Source organism: Artemia sp. Qi Xiang Cuo, chromosome 12, assembly GCF_049724085.1.
Source record: "Artemia sp. Qi Xiang Cuo chromosome 12, ASM4972408v1, whole genome shotgun sequence".
Classification (NCBI taxonomy): domain Eukaryota; kingdom Metazoa; phylum Arthropoda; class Branchiopoda; order Anostraca; family Artemiidae; genus Artemia; species Artemia sp. Qi Xiang Cuo.
In genome coordinates, this window is record NC_142805.1 from 24,940,933 (window position 1) to 24,962,490 (window position 21,558).

At 37.4% G+C, this 21,558-nt stretch overlaps 2 protein-coding genes across 3 annotated transcripts in view; one reads left to right on the forward strand and one right to left on the reverse strand.

Moving 5' to 3' along the window:
* Positions 1 to 21,558, reverse strand: part of LOC148945912 (transmembrane protein 120 homolog) — a 545,739-nt gene that overhangs the window by 360,752 nt on the left and 163,429 nt on the right. The window lies entirely within an intron of this gene.
* Positions 1 to 21,558, forward strand: part of LOC148945918 (uncharacterized) — a 31,203-nt gene that overhangs the window by 5,438 nt on the left and 4,207 nt on the right. For both annotated transcript variants that reach the window (XM_089097778.1, XM_089097777.1), the window contains exon 2: positions 12,232 to 12,635. In XM_089097778.1, coding sequence (XP_088953904.1) covers positions 12,243 to 12,635 — 393 coding nt within the window. In that variant the 5' untranslated portion in view covers positions 12,232 to 12,242. The remainder of the gene's footprint in view (positions 1 to 12,231; positions 12,636 to 21,558) is intronic.

Sequence of the window (21,558 nt, forward strand, 5' to 3'; positions counted from 1 at the left end):
TTCCTTGTCAACTGATAATTTGAATGACTCAATACTTGCAGAAGAGACTGTTTCCTGGTGTAACAACTTCCATAGACTCACCACCCAATTAGAAAAGAATTTGATGTGTAACCTTGATTTGGTATGCTTCTTCAAAAGTTTTTGATCATGTCCCCTTGTTCTTGAAGAAACATTCAGTTTAAAGATATTTCGAATTATGGTCGAATTTTTATGGTTAAGCAGCTTGAATTTCATAATATATATGATATATCTTAGAGTTATATCTGGGTCATCAGGGTTGGGGGGGGGATACTGTCAGAACAGCTATAATGATATGTGGTGAGAATATAAAAAAAAGGAATCTAATTATACTACCTCTGTTTTATTAGCATGTTTCCTTTAGATGTGGTTATGCACTGGATATTTTCCCCAAAAGGTAACACCATAGAATATATAATTGATGCTCCACAAAAATGAAATTGGTTTCTCTCAAAATGCATGGTGGAATTCTTGACATGGGGCTTTTTTGTCTATCTTAGAAAGTGGTTGAGGAAGGTAAATGAAACTCAGGAATAAATTCAGGGGTCAGTGATCCCCTGGGAAGGTATTTTGAAGTACCCACCAAATCCCATACCCTCCAAAATGACCAGACGTGCAATCACCTTTTACAAGCTTTGTATTATAAAAAGGAAACCCTGAAAATAGATGTACTGCTCAAATGAGACACAAGGAAAGTAATGTGAGCCTCATACATTTCTTCAGTCCTGATTTATAAGATTTCAAGGATTTGAAAATTCATTTCTTAAATGTAGGGAAAAAGTCCTGATATGGCTTGAAATCCTGCTAAAATAATTTTAATAGAGACTGAAAACCGCCAAATCAAGATATAATGCTTTTAGTTAAAACTTATATAGGTATTTACCTGGAAACTATGTTCTAGATATAAGAATAAGAAACAATCTTCTAAACCCTAGAAATAAGAAAAGGGTAAAAACATTAGTTTGGTAACAGCTTTCTGGGTATTTTTTTAGGCTTTGGATTAATTCCGAAAAGATCCATTCACCTAACTCAGCTACTTTGCAAGATTGCAAGAAGCCCCTCAGCTATAACCTTACCCAAATCAAAACTTCTTACCCTCTAATATTCCCAGATATATCCCTTGGCTGTATACAGAACTAAAGAAAACAATAATATTAAAATTCTTATAAAATCTGGCAACTTTGCTTTGGATAAAGCCTAGTCTAGAGCTGTATCTGGGTATTAGGAGGAGGGGAGAGGGTTGTGCTACATTGCAATTAGACTTAAAGTAAATATAAAAATCAATTAAGGTAAAACCCCACAGTACTTGCATTGTGCCTAATCTTGGAAAAATATATTTTGATTAAAGTGTGTCTTTCCTAAACATGAAGAAAATGTGCCTAATCTTGAACATGATGCACAGGCCTGCAATTTTAGGTATTGGCTGATAGTTTTGGGTGGTTTGCTGCAATCTTGAGAAAATTTCTTCTTCTTTTTTTATGTTCAATCTTAGACAAAATTTACTACTACAGTCCAGCCTTTTTAAATACAATTATTCTTCTTTGCAACACTTATCCTAGATTGAATCTATCCATGATTGAGTCTGCGTGTGATTTAGTGGCTTTGTTCCAGTTTTGAGATCCTCTATCCAAGATTGGGCAGTATTTTCCAAGATTAGGGTCAAACTTAAATTTACATCCATAACCAGGGTCTGCTATCAACTATCAGTCCATTTAAAATAGTATTATCAATGGCTAAAATCACATACTTATTGAGAAGATTGAGAACAATTTAATTATGAGATAATCCAATTTCAAGGCTGTATAACATAGATTATGCTGTCACTACACTGTTGAAGCAGCTATTAAGTGTCCAACTACTGGGTATCTTGCCCTGGGCCTAAGTAGAATTTTGTTGATATGAATGAAATACAAATTTTGTTATTGTTGCTAATTTGAATGCACTATTACATCATTCTAAACATGCTACAATAGAAACAAAATACTCATTTTCTTTTAATGAGAGAAAATGTTTAATTAATTTTGATCATTAGACTGGTACACTTATTTCTTATTAATAGGCTATGGTACCAATGTATGAAAAAAGAAAGCAAAATCATCAAACTTTAATATATTCAAGCGTTTTTTTTTGGTTTTTTTTTTTTTGTTTTTTTTTTGGTTGTTTTTTTTTTAAGTCTGAGGTATGGATAAGAAAAAAGTTGCTGATTCTGCTGGGTTGTACACTTTTTTAGCTTATTTCAGTGCCAGGCTAGTTTATCCTCTTTATCCCCCCCCCCCCCAGTCTTTTTCAGAACAAAACACCATAGCAATATTATTACTTCAATACCTTTAGGCAATTCTGTTTATAGGATTAACAGAGTTGTTTTTGGTTTAACTGCTCCCTCCCTCCTAATGCCTGGATATATTGATAGACTGTATAAAAAAAGTTTGCAAGTTTTGTTTGTTTATATTTACTTTTTGTATTTATTTCTCATTGACAGTTGCTTGACAGTGCCAAATAATGCTGATAATAAATAGAAAACAGCAAACTTTTGTGGATAAGCTAGGTCAATATCAGGACTTGATGGTGGGGGAAGGCTGGGACGCAGTTAAACTGGAAGTGATTCTGATAATCCAGTAAATAGTGATTTTGTGAATAGAATGAAATAAGAATTTAGTTATTACAGTGTCTTGTCTTGAACCGATGAGAGGGGGGAAACTAGACTGTTATCCTTACTTGACATCAGCAGTTAGTTCATAATGTTAATTAAGAAAAAGAGCAAAATCAGCTAAATTTTGGATGCAAGACTAGTTTAGGACTATATCAAGGCATTATAGCAGAGGGGTGATTTTAGTCTAGAGCTATATCCTGGCTAAACGAGGTAATTGCATTCCAGCCCCCCTACTGTAATTCTTAGATATAGCCCTGGGTTACATAAAAAAAAATAGCTACTGCTACTAGTTGTTAATCATTTTTGTGTTTATATATCATGTATAGTTTATTGATAATGCCTATTAAAAAAAACCTGCAATGTGAGGAAACTTTTCAGCTCAGCCTAGGGCTAGATCATCCTTTTCGACTATCCATATAGTGCCAAACAAAAAGCAGGTCGTCCCCGAATGGGGTGGGAGGTGGTCGTAAAGAAGGATTTAAGGGAAGTTAGAACTTCTTGGGAGGGTGTTGAGAATGACGCCTTGAGCAGATTGGGATGGAGAAGGAGCATGCGTAGCTCTGTTGGCTGCTGGTGGCTTGGTGCTGCAGTGATTTGTTAGTAGTATATTTAGGGAGTAAGGAGGCTGGTCTATAATTGAGCTGAAAGCAAATATAAAAATCTATTAAATAAACTCTCCCTTTATAAAAATGAAGTAAGTGTTTTGTTCCTCTGGCTAGTTTACAAGATGAATCTTGCACCATTATCACCAACAACACTTTCCCACAAATATTAGTGCTCACTAGCATTCTGTTATTTATTTGTTCATTTGAAACAAGACAGAGTAAGTTACAGTCTCGTCTCAGATTAATATTAGTTGATCAATAGTCTTGAAAAGAATTGATATTGTTTTTCACAAATAATATCTCTTGTGTAAAACTGAACATGTATCCAATTTGCCTGTAGGAGTCTTATATTCTTTTTGTACAAATTTTTCAGGTTTTTTTTTTAGTGCTCTTCTTTAAAAAAAAAAAAAAAAAAATTAAAAAATTAAAACATAAAAGGTCTTTGAAAATATGAAACTTAGATATGTCTCGAACTTTTTTCTACCATTGTCTGACATGCAGTCAATTCAGTTACAAAGTGCCACTATAAAATGAACGTAGCCATTATACAAAGTGATTGTACAAAAGGGTTTAGATTGTGGCAACCCCTTCTGACAGATTTCTCAATAATAAGATTCCTGGAAAAAAAAACTCCCTTCCTGTCACTTATAACTTTATTGGATTGCGGTTGAATTTATTTCAGTTTACCTCTGGGCATATTGAAAGTTTAGTCTCAGGAAATAAAGAACAAATTCTATAATCTACATGAGTCTGACATATCCATAATTACTTTTTTGGCAAATTAGTGGAAATTTCTACAGAAGCTTTCGCTCTTTGTTAGAAAATTCCTATATTGGGAAAATTTTGTATTTTATCCTCTGGCTATTAATGAGATACAAGCTTTATTTTGGATCAACTTTATTAATTGATTTCTACAAAAAAAAAAAAATATTGATAAAAGTGTCATTGAAATTATTGCAAATGTTATCCCCAAGCCATGTATAACAATACTGTCTGCTTCTTTTATGCACAGCTCTTTGTGTCATGTAGTTGGAATGAATGATCTTTGGAGGTAAGTGCTCAAACTGTCATATTCTCTAGTATTAAGTGTTTCTCTTTTCTTATACGTGTTTTTGTTTACAGGTTGTGACCTGGGTTTTATATAAATTGCCCAACCTAATATCTGGCTTCAAAAAGATACATGGTGTCTTGATGGATGCTGGAACTCCCTGTCCTGAGCTGAATTGGGACGCTCCCAACCCCAAGGAAGCATGGTCGAGGTTCAAAAACCACGCCCAATTGATGTTCAATGGTCCTTTGAGCAGAAAAAGTGCAATTTGCCTATTTCCTCATCTGGCTGAGGGAGAAGGGAAGAGACATTTTCAGTACTTGGACGCTCGCAGAAGCAGAAAAAGACAAAATCGAAACCTACCTGACAAAGTTTGACGAACATTTTAATCCAAAAGCAAATGTTATCTTTTCTCGCTATGTCTTTCACAAGCGTGACTAGTTGGACGGAGAGACGATTGAACAGTATGTGACTCAGTTAAAGATCCTGCTGCGTGACTGTGGAACTAAATCTGAAAAGATACAAGAAAAGCTTCTGCACTCAGGACCAAACCTTACCTTATCTGAATCGGTACAAATAGCACGTGCATATACAGAGACCCAGGCACAACTTAAAACAATGTTGGCAGGACCCACTAACCACAGTGTACCAATAAAGCAAGAATTCGATGCGACCAGGAGAAACTCAAGACGCCCTAACAGGCAGATGCAGTTAAGGCCTGTAAATTCAGAGTGCTATTTTTGTGGGGACGAATAAAGCCCAAGTCATAATTGCCCGGCAAAAGGCAAAGTTTGCAGCAAATGTGGGAAATTCAACCACTTTGCCCGTGTTTGTCGGAGTGCTACAAAAAACATAAAAACATTGAATCCCAAGGCAGCAACACAGGCAATGATGAACTGTTCATCCATGAAGTTCTGATGAATAACAGTTACAATCAGCCATACGCTACTGTGTGTCTCCAGAACCAGCTCCATGTGCGTTTCAAAATCGACAATGGAGCTCAAGCAAGCATTATCACTCGACAGGATGCAGCACAACTCACACCAGCTGCCAAGATTCAACCCACAAACCACATCCTTACAAGTTTCTGTGGACAAAATGTTCCAATACTGGGAACAATCCAAATCCGATGCTCCTACAAGGGCAGTAAAGAACAATCCATAGACTTCTATGTTGTCGAGACAGCGCCCACACTAATACTTGGATTTGCTGCAAGCCAAAAGATAAATCTAATCAAGTTGATCCTCACTGTGCAAGACAAACAAGACAAATTCAATGAACTGTTTGCAGAATTCGATGATCTGTTTGAAGGGGTTGGAAAGCTAGAAGGAGAATGCAAAATACAACTAAAAGAAGAAGCACATCCCTCTATCCAGCCCGTAAAGCGGATACCCCTAGCAATTCAATCGCAGTTCAAAGAGGAACTCGGTAAAATAGAAATGCTGGGAATTATAGAAAAAGTAACCAAGCCCACGGAGTGAGTAAGCTCTGCAGTAGTGGTGCAAAAAGCGGATGGTACACTTCGAGTGTGTATCGACCCCCACGATTTAAACAAGGCCATAAAACGACCTCACCACCCCATGCCCACATTCGAAGAAGCCGTGCAGAAACACGCTGGTGCTACATCATTCTCAAAGCTTGACGCAAGGCATGGGTACTGGTCACTGTTCCTTGAACCCAAATCACCCGAATTCACGACATTCAACATATCTTATGGCCGTTATAAGTTCAAAAGAATGCCTTTCGGTCTAGTCTCGACACAAGACGAGTTTCAGAGGCAGATGGAAGAGGCTATCGAAGCACTCGAAATATTTTCAGTCATTATAGATGATATTATCGTATCAGGAACATGTGATGCTGAGCACTATAAAAACCTCAGAAACACCCTCATTCGAGCCAGAGAAAAAGGTGTTAAATTCAATAAAGACAAGTGCATCCTAAAGGCCACTGCTATCCCTTACTTAGGTCACATATTGTCTGACAAAGGAATACACCCCGACCCAAACAAGGTCCGAGCCATCCGAAAAATGCCTTCCCCAACTAGTCATGAGCAGCTACGAATACTCCTAGGTATGATGAATTATCTGTCTTGCTACATACCCAGCCTATCCAGCCTGAATGAGCCTCTTCGAACACTTGGTAAACAAGAACTGTTTGAGTGGACAGCGACACATGAGACCACTCTCCAGAAGATTAAAGATTCCATTTGCCAAAATATGGCATCCTTTGACCCTTCTGAACGGTCCGTCGAGTTGCAAGTCGACGCTTCAATTTCCGGTTTGGGAGCGGCGTTGATTCAGAAGTCCACAGTAGTATTATTTGAATCTAAATCACTGACTGATACTGAGAAGAAATACTCCCAAATTGAGAAGGAGCTCTACGCGATAGTGTTTGGCTGTTGCCAAACACTCATCATCATCATCACCATCAACATCATCACCGATCACAAGCCACTAGAAACACTCCTAAACAGACTCATCAGCAAATCATCCCCAAGGTTACAAAGGATGCTCCTCCAGATCCAGCCGTACGACTGCAACATCAAATTCCGAACAGGCAAAGACATTCCCCTAGCTGACGCTCTCTCCCGCTTACACATCGATACAGAAGACCAGGAAATGCAGACCAACCTCGAATGCTACGTCCACTCAGTGAGGAGATTACTTCCAATCAGCAGTGAAAAGCTTTCACAGTTAAAACAAGAAACCTACCTTGATCCAGAGCTTACCGCCGTGCGGGAATGCATTGAAAACAACTGGCCAGCAACCAGGAGCCAGGTTCCAGCGGCAGCAGCCGAATTCTGGTTCGTCAGAGACCAACTAACTGTGGTAGAAGACATCATGATGAAAGATGATCGGTTGGTCATGCCGTGGTGGATGCAGAAAACAATTTTGACCAATCTCCATGCCTCAAACCTTGGCATGGATAAAACAAAGCAAAGAGTATACTGGCTCCACAGTATACTGGCTGGCATGAACCGTTCTGTCAAGGAATTCATCAAAAAATGTGACGCTTGCTGTACCTACCAAAGATCCAACCCAAAAGAGCCACTTCTGCAGCATTAGATCCCTACCTACCCAGGGGAACACGTGGTAGTCGACCTCTTCTACGACAACAACGAGTTTCATGTGGTAACAGTCGACTACTACAGTAGATTCATCGAAATCGACTATCTGGGCGTAACCGCACTATCCGTCCATGTAATAGATTGCTTGAAGTGCCACTTTGCGAGACATGGCATTCCACGCCTTATGACGACAGATAATGGACCCCAATTTAGCGCCGAAACATTTAAGAAATTTGGAGAGGACTGGGGCATAAAGATACTGACTTCTAGCCCATACCACCCACAGTCGAATGGCCTCGCAGAAAGAGCTGTCGGGATCGCAAAAGCTCTGATTAAGAAAACTCGCAAGTCTCAAGAAGAATCGTTGCTTGGCTTGCTCGAATATAGGAATACATTGATAGACGGCCTAACATATCCAGCTCAGCTTCTTATGAGTAGGAATCGGAGGTCTACCTTACCATGCACCGTTGAGCACCTCAGACCAAGAATCACCCCTTACGCGGAATTCCAGTGCTCCAGAGAAAAAGAAAGAGCAAACCAGAAATTCTATTATGACAGTCGCGCCAAAACCCAAAAAGACTTGCAAGTCAGCCAGTCTGTGAGGATGTCACATTCTCTAGTATTAAGTGTTTCTCTTTTCTTATATGTGTTTTTGTTTACAGGTTGTAACCTGGGTTTTATATTAAATTTCCCAACCTAATATCTGACTTCAAAAAGATACACAAACAATGGCTTTCTTTTTTTTAAGAGTTTCAAAGATTTGAAACTTGAGGTAACCTTTTACATCTGGGATTGTGACATTTTTACTAGCGAATTATAATTATATGAGTTGCTGGTCTATGTTTGTCCTACGCTAGAAGTCCATGTTGTGTCATATATTTGTTGAGGACATATCCTACAGAATTTTTGAGATGACAATTTAAAAGTGGATATAAGTCTGACTTTATTTAGTAATAATAAAATAAATGGCTCTGCACCATGGGTTGGGATTTCCTTCGAAGAGTAGTCCAATGAACTCCTTTCCAAGAGAATTTGAAAATTTGTGCGATAAAATGCACATTTTATCACCCCTCCCCCTCCAGAAATTTGATATTTTTGTATTAAATCTAAGAAAAAAATGATTTACATGTTTTTTGTCTAAAATTTGCAGTCGGGTGGCTCTTCTGAAGGAAACATGCTAATTAAATTATTTTATGCTCTTCCCAGATATTGCCCTTGGTTATTCAAAAATCTAAAGCAAACACTATAACAATGTAATTCTTGCTTTATAAGATGCAATATGTTTTCATTAACCAGATTGCCATGTTTCCTTCTATTGTTATCATCTTATTAAAATAATTTTGATATTCATAAATCTATTCTCATTATTCAGGCAAAACCTGACTTCATCAAGTCAAGAATGTAGAATTCCATTTCAACATAGAACCCATGACGTTACGATATTCAATTAACGGAGAAATTTACTATTAGGGCTTTATATGGGACCATCAGGGGTGGGTGAGGTGTATTGTCACAAAATTGACTATGATACATGGAAAGAGCCAGGAATCTAATGGTACTATTTTTGTTTTGTTAACTTGTTTCCTTCAAAAGAACTGCCCAACTGCAATATTACTGATTTGTTTCATTATCCTTGAGGAGACAACATTTGATTATTTTTTATTATTATTATCATTATTAATTTTTGAGTGTTGACTTCTTTCTCAACTTATTTTTTTTTCTGTTTTTAGTTTTGGACTGCAATATGTTTCATTAAGTATTTTCTGATTAGGCTTGCCCAAGCTTGAAAGTCTTGAGATTTGGTTCCATTTTCATGATATTAAATAAAAATATTAAGTTTTTTTAACTGAAAGTAAGGAACGACGTTAAAACTTAAAACGAACAGAAATTATTCCGTATATGAAAGGGGCTGTCCCCTCCTCAAAGCCTCGCTCTTTACGCTAAAGTTTTTATTTGTTTAAAAAAAATAAGAGTTGTGACAAAGTCAAACTTTAGCGTATAGAGCGAGGCGTTGAGGAGGGGACAGCCCCTTTTATATACGGAATAATTTCTGTTCGTTTTAAGTTTTAACGTCGTTCCTTACTTTCAGTTTAAAAACAACTTTTTTTTATTATTTAATTTTTGAACGTTTTTGAATTAGGGAAGGTTTTGATTTTGGCTCACCGTATATGAATAATTAAAACAAAATTTGCATATTAATTTTATTTTTTTGGTTAAATGGCTTTCTCGAAACTTGTTTAATTTTAATTACGAACGTTTTTATTAGTAATAAATATATGTAACTTACGTAACGAACTTATATATTCATATATTTTTAATGCGTATATTTGAGGGCTCGCCCCCTAGTTTTTACCTCGCTCTTTAAGCTAAAGTTCGAATTTTGTTCCAATTCTTCAAAAATGACCCCTTAATCACAAAGGCCGTTATTTAGAATAAATAGCTCTTATGAAAGTACTAAAAAATCTTTGGCTTAAAGAGCGAGGTATTGACTAGGGGGTGAAGCCAATCAATCATACACGTAATATTTTCTGTTCGTTTTAAGTTTTGATGTTACTCCTTATTTTCAGTTGGAAAACTTGTTTTTTTTTATATTTAATTTCTGATCTTTTTTTAAATAATGCTGGGAAATCCGACGCCCCCTTCATAGCAAGTTCCCTTCCCACATGAAAACTTCCTTCATGGAAAGATCCTCCCACATAACCCCCGACCCATCCACCCTCTAATACCAGAAAAAATCCCCCCTGAAAACGTCTGTATACTTCCTAATAACCAATGTTATATGTCAACATTGGGTAAAGTTCATAACTTTCAGCCCTCCCCCCGGGGATTTCAGGGGATTAAGTCATCCTAAAGGACATAGTTATCATATTTTCAACCATGCTGAACAAAATGGCTATCTCTATATTTTGATCAGGTGACTTTGGGAAAAAATTAGCATGGGAAGGGGCCTAGTTGCCCTCCATTTTTCAGTCACTTAAAAAGGGCACTAGAACTTTTAATTTCCGTTCCAATGAGCCCTCCCACGATATTCTAGGACCACTGGATCGATACGATCCCCCTGAAAAAAAAACAAAAAACAAATAAACACGCATCCGTGATCTTTCTTCTGGCAAAAAATGCAAAATTCCACATTTTTGTAGATAGGTGCTTCAAACCTCTACAGTAGGGTTCTCTGATACGCTGAATATGATGGTGTGATTTTCATTAAGGTTCTATAACTTTTAAGGGGTCTTTCCCCCTTTTTCGAAAATCAGCCAAATTTTCTCAGGCACGTAACTTTTGATGGGTAGGACTAAACTTGATGAAATTTATATATTTGAATTCAGCATTGAAATTTGATTCTTTTGATGTATCTATTGGTATCAAAAACCCGTTTTCTAGAGTTTCGGTTACCATTGAGCCAGGTCGCTCCTTACTTACAGTTCGTTACCACGAACTGTTTGATAGTGCTTTTTTCTTCACTTCACTTATATTTCAGCTCAGGAAGGTCACTCGTTTGGTACTTTCAAAAGAATTTTAAGAAATTATTTTCATGTCGGATGACTTATGTTTACTAATTTTATTTCATTTATTTACCTATTTTTTATTATTAGTAATCAGAGGGACAATTCTGGGCCAGGTTAGAAATTTTTGTTGTGAGGGGTGTTTGAATTTATGAGGGAGACAAGTGTTTTTTTTTGTTGTGACTGTAATGATTGATTGATTCTGTTTACTGAAAATATTACAAAATGGTTAATTATATAAAAGTGCTCTCTGATTATTTTACATGTCTATGCTTTCCGTTTTTGACGAAATTTCATTTCACTATCCTTTGTTCATTACTATATTTATGAATTTTTATTCTTAAATGTTTTTATATATTTTACTCTCAACACTCATACACTTATTCAGTTTGAATAAAAGCTGTTTCTTCTTCGAATGATTACAAAATAGTTAATTATCTAAAAGTGGTCACTGATTATTTTACAGGTTACTTTCAATTATTCTAAATTATTAAAAAAATGTAATTATTTAAATTATTTCAATTATTTAAAAATTATTTTGCTTTCAATTTTTGGCAAAAAATTTTATTCATCATTTTGTTTATGAATTTTATTACATTCATTCTTATGTATTTTGTATTATTCTTTATTACATTTATTACAAAGAATATTATTACATTTTATATATTTTATTTTTGTAAGAGATAGAGATAGAGAGAGATTTATTCTACACAAACAAACAATTTAACATAAGTTTAGCGGCCACCCCAAGAAGTAAAAACTTGTCCAAGGGGGTGGCAAAAATACACTAACATAACAAAACAATAAAAAAACAAAAAAATAACCTATCTATATCACAGTCCCCAAACAGCACCACAAACCTTACACCTTAACAATTCCGTTAAATTTACTATCTTATTCATAATCATCACCCCCAGGAGCCATAAATATTTACCAATATCATTATAAAAAAATGGCACTAAAATTCATACTTACTAAAAAGCATCCCTTTAATAACTATCTTAAACGAAGAAATATCACCTATTTTTGTATATTTTGATCAAGATGGTTCCAACTTCTGATCCCCCTGTGAAGCAAAGAAAACATCGATCGGGCCGAAACAACCAGCGGAATATTAATCTCAACAGATGACCTAGTATCATAATCATGGACGGAAGATCTCAGGTTTGGCAAGCTATCAAAACATGGGAGGTTTTGATAGCTTGGCAAACCTTTGATCTTCCGTCCATGCTATTTCTTCTTTCAAAAAAAAAGAACAAATATTTAATTATCTAAAAGTGGTTACTAATTATTTTACATATCTATACTTTCCTGTTTTCAATAAAATTTCCTTTTTTCAGGTTTTTGACAAATGGACATGAAGTCTTTAATAGACTGGTATTTGGCATTTCATATTGGAGACACAATCCTTTTGTTTTTTGTTTACCTTTGTCAAGTGGGACTTCTCAACTATTACTTACTCAAATATTCTGATGGTGAACTTGCACTATATTTCTGGTTCCTTGGCGACTTTGTCATATTTGGTGCTTTTGCACTGGCTATGTTCTGGTCCTACAAGTACTTGAAGAATAAAAGAAGGAAGAAAAAGAATCAGGAAATGCTAGAGAGGCTGAAGAATAGGGCTAATAACGAAAATGGACAACCTCATGATGAAATTAGTCTGCCATCTGTATCTGAGTCAATGGATGAAGATCCTTTAAGCCTGAAAGTTAAAAGGCCAGGTGCTCTAAGGGATCAGAAAAAGGTAAGTCTAAATTACATGTTTTTTTATAGTAAACTGAATTAGGAAGTAAAAGTTCAACAATAATGAATGAAGCTTAAAGTACCACAAGGTACAAATGGTGGTTTAAACCCCATTTTTTGATTTGGAAGGAGAACGTCTAGACATTATGGGAAAGATTAACATAAGCTATTTTTCTGGCAGATTTAGTTTTCTCTTTGTCTGCCAAAATATATAATTGAGACTATATAAATGTAATTCTATATAGACCGTATGTATACTCAAAGTCGATTTTAAGTGTTCAAGAAACAATTAGAAAAATATTTGGTTCAATAACACGGCTACGTGGTATCTATAGTCGTAATATTTTAGGTTCTCTTTTTAATGCAATTTTCCTCCATCATGTTGCGATTTTTCCTCATTTTTTCTTCAATTCGCGATTTTTCTTCAATTTGTATTGGGTATGTTAAAAATTATAGGTTGTTATTTTTGAGGTTTAAAATCAAAGAGCCGTTGGAATTAGCTACGATTAAGATGGATAATTTTATTGTAGGTCTAAAAATATAGTTTGTGCGCATAACAATTACCCTTTTTCCAGAATATAAACAATGTTTGTTTTTAATTTTTCTACATGTTTTATGAGTTATTGTTTTAAGCATATTGTAAGTTGTTGCTTTGTTTTATTTGTTCAAGTATTTTTGCAATTTCATCCAAGTATTTTATATACTCCTTGATTTTGAGGGAAATAAATAGTATATGTATAAACCCAATCCGAAAGACCCCATTTTCAGCCCAACGTCAGCAAAAAAAAAAAAAAAAAAAAAAAAATCAGATTTACAATATAACTCTAACACAAGTCTTTCTCTACGCTGCTGAGACCTGACCGACTGCTGCTTCTATCTGTAATGCCATAAATGCGACCCAACCAAAGGTCTTGAGACGAATCGAAGGGATCACGTGGTGAGACTTTGTCTTGAACACCTGACTGCTGGCACTAACAAATCAGACCCCCAACTCTTTTTATCCCTGCAGTGGTTTGGCCAGTTAGTCTGCATGCCAGCAGAAACTCCTGCCACCACACTATATAAGCTGTTGCATGAGCTAAATTGTAACTCACTAGGATCACTGGGTGCATTTTTTTTTCTATTCACAAAGAAATTTTACTAATGCCAAGATTTAGCTAGCGCTAATTTGAGCCAATCAGATTGTTTTGGTCAATCAGAAAATTCTATGAAAAGTCTGATTGGCTCAAATTAGCGCTAGCTGAAGCTTGATATTAGTAGAATTTCATTGTCAATGGGTGATTAGAAGAAGTATTTTTAAATTCTCCTATTCCCCAGCCAACGAATCAAGATTTCATCTTTATCTCTTCAAGGAGAGCAAATATGTGTAGGTAAAACCAAGTGTAAGTTAAGTCTAGGAAAGTACCCTTCTTTCTCACCAACATTAATCCTCGAATCCTTAGAATGAAGAATATCTGCTTCATTTGGAGGTGAAAGTTTACTAAATGTTATACACGGTCCTTTAAGGTGATATGGTACCTTAAAAACCATTTTGTAACCTTTAGTGTTCGCTGTCTGTCTCGGAAACTAAGCGTCCATTAGCAGATTCTCCCAGGGGATTAGCCGTCATTGAGAGCTGTCGGAAATTTGTGGTTTGACTGAAAGAAACAGTGAAATTCTATACCCCTTTTGTATTCTATACCCCTTTTAAGCTGTGCCATTACCTACAGATATTTATAATCGGCTTGTTTTATTTACTTGCTATTGACATTTTTGCTACATGGATATAAATTCCCTTGGGATTTAGTGACTTAGTAACTACAGAGACTCAGACAGAAAGATTTTTAATTACCTTAGAGGATTGTATTCTTTGTGCACAGCAGCGATATGGCCGAAATGAATTCTATATCTAGCAGCGTTGCCAGAGATTGATCGTTGCGCTGTTGAAAGTGCGCCCTAATTTTACAGTGCAGTGTTGCCGCCTACTGTACTGACTGAAAATAAGCCAAAATTCAAAAGTAGTTTCCGGAACAGAATACTGATAACATATATTAGGCAATAAACAGAAGAGGGGAGGGTTCCTGCCGCAAGCGCCGTATGTACCTGCCGGTATTTAGTTACCCTTAAATTGCGGGGAATTGGTGAGCGGGTCCTGACACTTCCCTTGTTCCTAGTATTGTGTGATTCAGTGGACTTTGGCTGTTTTCGAGTGAAAGTGATGACTGAAAAGCTGGTATTCAGCCCAGTTCTGAACTTTTTGAGCAGATCACTCACTGAAGGGGTGAAATTCGATCAGATTGTGGAAAGCGCAATAAACTAATTCGAACACGATACAATCATACAAGCAAAAAAGACCCTTCACAGAGAGTTGGGCATTCAAAGCCGGATGGTTTCGTATGCCAAAGATGAGGACAACATTACTGATATGTGCAAGTCGCACATATCACATATCATAAGTCTCTGCGGCAAAGCAAAACGTCCCGATCCCGAAATTTGTGATATTTAGTCCATGTGAAGTACCCGCCATCGACTAGGCAGTTCACGCTACAGTGGTGTCCAAAGTGAACGAACTCTCCAGAAAATTGGATGGATTTATGCTAAATACTAGCCGCTCTACAGTCACCCGGCCAGACAAATCTAAATCGTCCCAAACCGCACCCCCGAGGCCGCTTTACTCTGTGATATTCAAAGACCCTGCAACAGACTTAAAATGCCCAAGCGTACGCAAAGCATTTATCGACAAACTGTGCCCATGTCCAGACGGTGATATAACCGAGTTACGCCACTCTGATGCCGAGTGGAAACTCGTGGTTCCTTCCAAGCAAACCGTGAGGCAGATAGTTGATGCAGCTAAACGTGCGAAACCGTCGCTCAACATCTTCCTCAAGGAACCTGCTTTTTTAGCTGCGATCAAGCGAGTGCCGGAGGATCTAGACGAACACTCTCTAAAACAGATTATCCCCAAGTGCAATAAAACCCTACATGTGGCAAGTCTCAAACATTTAAAGTCTACTTTCCGACACGAAACCTCGATACCTTTCTCAAAGTTTCAGTGAAAATCGGATATGAACGCCTCCCGGTTGAAGAGTTCGTGTTCTTGCCTCGGAGCTGCTTTAATTGCCCCGCAATCGGTCACCTAGCTGCGGATTGTAAGAACGGTTCTTTGTGCTCCAAATGCAGCTCCTTCGATCACAAATCTACCTAACATTTTGTTACTAAACATGGTCTGAACACACTTGAGCTTGAGGATATGACAACTTATTGTGTACCCGCTAGACAGCTGAACAATAGAGGCCGACCCTCGGGTGGACTTGTTACGTTTGCGAAATCAGCTCTCCCTTCTAGTATTTTCGAAGCAAATGATTATTATCTAGCTGTGAGAGTGGATTGTTCTGTGTCTATTAGTGTGTATTCCCAGAGACTACAATAATGACCAGTCTGAGCGCTTATGTGTTTTAGATAAATCGTTTGATTTTACGTATGTTCACGCGTCCTCGCGAACTTCCAACCTGGACCACGTTGTAGTATCGTCAGATTTACGACCGGATATAGTAAAGGTTGTGTTTGATTACCAGTTGTCTGAACATCTTCCCATAACTTGCTCTGTCGGTATGCCATCTTCTGATCACCAAACCACACCTCTTGCTCCTTCAGCACCTCGACACCGTCCTAACTGGTCGAAAATTGATCAAGCCCTATTGATCGAGTCGGTAGATTCAGTCCTGAATAAAATCAGAGTCCCATTTCATCTCCTTCGGAAGTCACTCCAGTTACCTCAAAAAGAGGTTTCGATTTGTCTAGATATATATTGTGCAGAAATCTGCCATGCTCTCCGCTTCGCAGAAAAACAAGCTGTTCCTTTGCAACGAATTCGTAAAGGAATCTTTCCCGGGTGGTCGTAAAATCCAGATCTCGTCATTTCATGTAGTCAAGCAAAATTTTGGTTTTCAGTATGGAAAGAGTGTGGACGTCCGAATATGGGTCTTGTGAACAGCATACAGATTTTCAGGAAGCGGAAGTTTTCTAAGGCCCTGCTTCGGCATCGGAAAAAAACAGTCAATCGTTATTCTGCTCGTGCCAAACAAAATAGAAATATGATCTTCAAGTTTGTCTCTCGGTCTGCAACAAATTCTTCGTCACCATCCCCAGCCGACATCCCTGAAGATGAAGGGTATGCCCATTACGAATCGGAGTTCTCAGCCCCCGACCCCTCCATCGAACAATCTTACGAGGCTGCCTTAGATCAGTTTCTATCTTCTCATCCCGATGAAGATTTTATCTTCAGTACCCGCGCTGTTGAAGATGCCATCCGTAGACTCAAATAGAAAGGCTAATCGGGTATTGACGAAGTTAGTGCGATCTACTTGAAACACGGAGGTAAACTTCTCACGGCACATCTCTCTCTGCTTATACAGATGAATTTTCTCTCAGGGGATTGTTCCTGCCTCTTTCTGCATCGGAGATCTGACTCCCATTTCTAAAAAGGGAAAATCTGGAATTCAATGTACAGCATTCCGTCCGATAACTGTAGCTGCGTCACTGTGCAAGCTCTTCGAGTTCCTGTTTATACAGGAACTCGAAAAAGTATGCTACACTCCTCAGCATCAGTTCGGCTTCAAGCGAGGAACTGGATGTGCTGATGACTTGTCTTGATAGATGCCGAATCTTCTGGAGAGAGCCTTTCTTTGGCAGGACACGACATTAGACGCGCATTCGACTCTCTAATCCATGCTGCGATGCTTCTGAAGGCCGGTAAACGTGGGTTGAATCTAGCTGTCATTCGTTCTCTCAGGAATCTGTACCTAGATTACGGATCCGACTGAAGCTACCTCCTGACAAGGGTTTGACCCCCATTCCGCGCACCCGACTGTGTCCTTGATGCACAAGATCAATGCCCATCTTCGCTGATTCTGTCATCTGCTAACTTGTCTTTGGTATGTTACGCGGATGACATCCTTAATCTTAGCCGAACCCTTCAGCGGATAATTGATATCTTCGAAATCCTTGAAGCTGAATATTTTAAAGTTGGACTTCAGTTCAACTCTTCAAAATCAGAAATCGCCCTAATCAATTGGAAAACTGATTTTGTGTTTCTACCATTGCCCTTGGTTCTAGCTCTGTCCAGCCAGTGGATCACATCATTTATCTAGGTTTACCCATAGGCTCGTCTATCCGACAAACCCGAAAACTTCTCCTCGAACAGCTTAAATGATGAATTTCAGCGTCTTGCGCTTCAATTGTATCGTGCAAACTCCGATTCAACCGGCTGCTTCTAGCAAGCTTGTATAACGCCATCGCTCTTCCTCACATTTTATATGCCACGCCCTTCTGGAAACCTCTCACTAAAACTGATCAGAATAAAATCAGAGCGACGTATTTTCGTTTTGTGAAGTATTTGCTTCGTCTACCTCCGTGGTATAGGAATTCGCATTTAATTGACAAATTTAAAGTCGCAGACCCTGACGTCGCCGTCGCTAGACGAATAGCGAAGCATAATAGAAAAATACGCCGAAATCTACACGAATGGTCCCATCCGCTCATTCAGTGATATGTTTTCTTTGTTGGTTCAGTTTATGTCCTTTTTTTCTCTTTTTTTGCTTTTTTTTAAGTGCTCCGTCTTGTTGTGTGTTGATTTGACGGGTTTTTCAATAAATAAGTAAATGATGTAAGTTTCATTAATTCTGAATATTTTTGTCTCCAGCAAAAACGGGAGAAGTTGAAGGTTTTTTTTAAGGTTTCCGGGAAAGTAGGCATCAGATTTTAGTTTTCTGTCATGATTCAGATGTCTTATCCAAGCTTTACAAGCTGCGGTAAGACCGCCCAATCAGTTCTAAATAGTTTGATCATTCAAAGTGAAAAGGTTTATAATGTTTAATAATGTTGATACATATTTAGTAATTGTATATAGGCCTCCTTCTGGTTCTATTCAAGAATTTTTTGAGAATCTTCATGAACAACTGGCAAAAGTACAAATTAGTAATAACCCTTGTTTTGTTCTAGGTGACTGTAATGTTAACATGCTGGATATGTAGTCTTTTGTGACTTCTCAGTTATTAAAATTTGTGTATGTCTTATTTCCAAACGATTAACATCCCAGCTAGAGTTTCTAGGGCATCTGCAAAACTTTTGGATAATATTATTTCCAATTAACCTTTTAGATCGCCAAGAGTTCTTGTAAATGTGGAATCTGACCACTTTTGTATTTTTGCAGATTTTGAGGTATCTATCCGTAAGCGAGAAACTCCTAAACTGAGTAAAAGAGTTGTAGTTTTTGATCGTAGTGCCCTACTGAAACTAAAAAATAATATGGATCATATTGATTGGGTATTTCTGATTGGGATGTAAATACTAAATTTTCACTCTTTTATAGTAAGCTTTTAGAAATGGTTAAGGAAGTGGGAGCAGTGAAGAATTCGAAAGGTCGAAAACATAATGGGAGGAAGCCATGGATAACGCATGACCTTCTTCAAAAACTAAATGTAAGAAATGGACTGTATAAGTCACAAGCTTTAAGACTGACGGATGAGGATAAAGAGCGGCACCGTGCTTTTCGTAATTGTTTGAATAATCTCCTCCGTGAGGCTAAACAAAAATATTTTAGTATGAAGTTCAAGGATGTTAAAGGTAACCCGTTGAAAACTTGGCAAATAATCCGTAATGTTATAGGTCAGCGGTCTAATATTCTACCAACTGAAGTGACTGTTAATGAGGTTACAATTGCAGATGGTACTGGGATATGTAATGAGTTTTTAAATCATTTTTATTCAGTAGGCCTACAAATAGCCGAGATGATTTCCTCGTCTCCAGATGACCCACCCTTTGGATCTACTCTACCATCTCCTGCAAATGTATCGCTACATCTAAAGATGATTACATTAGATGAGTTAAGGGATATTATCTATAGTATGAAAAATAGTTCGTCCGGTAGTGACCTAGTTAGCCTAAAAATTCTAAAATGCATTGTCCCTTGTATATCTGCTGTTTTGACATCAATGATTAGTGATTGCTTCCGTCAAGGAAGGTTTCCAGATTTTTTAAAAAATGGAAGAGTGACACCAGTTTATAAAGGTGGTGATAGAAATGATTTGGGTAATTATCGCCCAATATCAGTCTTGCCAGTTATTTCTTGTCTTATTGAAAAATGTCTTAGTAATCGGTTGACCTATTTTTTAGAGAAGTTTAAATTGTTGAATAATAATCAGTTCGGTTTCAGAAAAGATAGGAAGACAGAGGATGCATTAATTTTTTTGACTAGTATAATTAACATAGCTTTAGATGAAGGATTTAAGGTTGGTGCAGTGTTTCTAGACATACAGAAGGCTTTTATACAGTTGACCATGGCCTACTCCTGGAAAAATGCGAGGTCTATGGGATCCGAGGTAAAGCTCTTGACTTTATACGGAGTTTCCTTAGTAACCGGTACCAGTTTGTAGAGATGACTTGTATACAATCAGGCGCCCGCCCAGTGACTAGTGGTGTCCCACAGGGGTCAGTTCTTGGTCCGATTCTGTTTTTATTGTATATTAATGATATGCCTGATTGTATCCCAAGTTGTTGTTATAATGTTAGTGATAGGGCCAAAAATCCCGGGAATGAGATGGTGTCATTATTTGCTGATGACACAGTTGCTGTTAGTACCGCGAAGACAGAAGAATTACTTCCGATATCGATGAAAGATGCTATTGAAAGGTTATATTCCTGGTTGAGGGTAAATAGATTAAAGATTAATCTGGGTAAGACTAATTTTGTTATTTTTCCCGTTCACCAGATTTTTATCCATGGTTTCAGGATATTGCAACACAGTATGGAGCTTTAAAGCGGGTGTGTTCTTATAAGTACCTGGGGGTTTATATTGATGATGTTTTATCATTCAAGCGTCATGTACATTATGTTTGTAAAACCGTGTCTCGTAACCTGGGTATAATGAGAAAACTTAACCATTTTTTTCCTCCTTTTGTTATGCGCCTTCTTTATTATTCCCTAATCCATCCATATATATTGTATTGTAGTAGCGTTTGGCTTGGAACATTTCCTTCTATTGCTCGGCCATACGAGTTCTACAAAACAATGCTGTTCGGCTGTTAGATGGCCTACAACCCCGGCATTCGGTACGAAACGTGTATTTGCGTGTAAAGATACTGCCAGCTTCCGGTTTACGGGAGTTGTATACACTTCTATTCATTTTTAGGATTCAGAGGGGTATAAACCTCCCGTGTTTTGATAGCTTGGCTAATCTGAGATCTTCTGTCCATGATTATGATACTAGGTCATCAGCAGAGATTAATATTCCACTGGTAGTTTTGGCCCGATCGATGTTTTCTTTGCTTCACAGGGGGATCAGAAGTTGGAACCATCTTGATCAAAATATAAAAAATATACGTGATATTTCTTCGTTTAAGATAGTAATTAAAGTGATGCTTTTTAGTAAGTATGAATTTTAGGTTTTTTTTTTTTTTTAATAATGATATTGGTAAATTTTTATGGCTCTTGGGGGTGATGATTATGAATATTATAGCAAATTTAATGAAAATATTAAGGTTTGTGGTGCTGTTGTGGGACTGTGATGTAGATAGGTTATTATTTTTTTCGTTTTTTTTTTATTGTTTTGTTATGTTAGTGTATTTTTGCCACCCCCTTGGAAAAGTTTTTACTTCTTGGGGTGGCCGCTAAACTTATGTTAAATTGTTTGTTTGTTTAGAATAAATCTCTCTCTCTCTCTCAATCACAGTTCATATATTATCCAGTATGATCATTCTCTATCTCACCCATTATAAAAACCCGGACCGGGGTGCGAGTGCTCCGGAGAACGTTTTGGCAGATATAAACATGTTAGACATGCTAGACAGGTTAGTCTGTTTCCGACTGTTTCCATCAAAGTGCATTGAAACAAACGGAAATAAAGCTAATGCAGAAACAAGCGAGACAAGCTAAGGCAGAAATAAGTG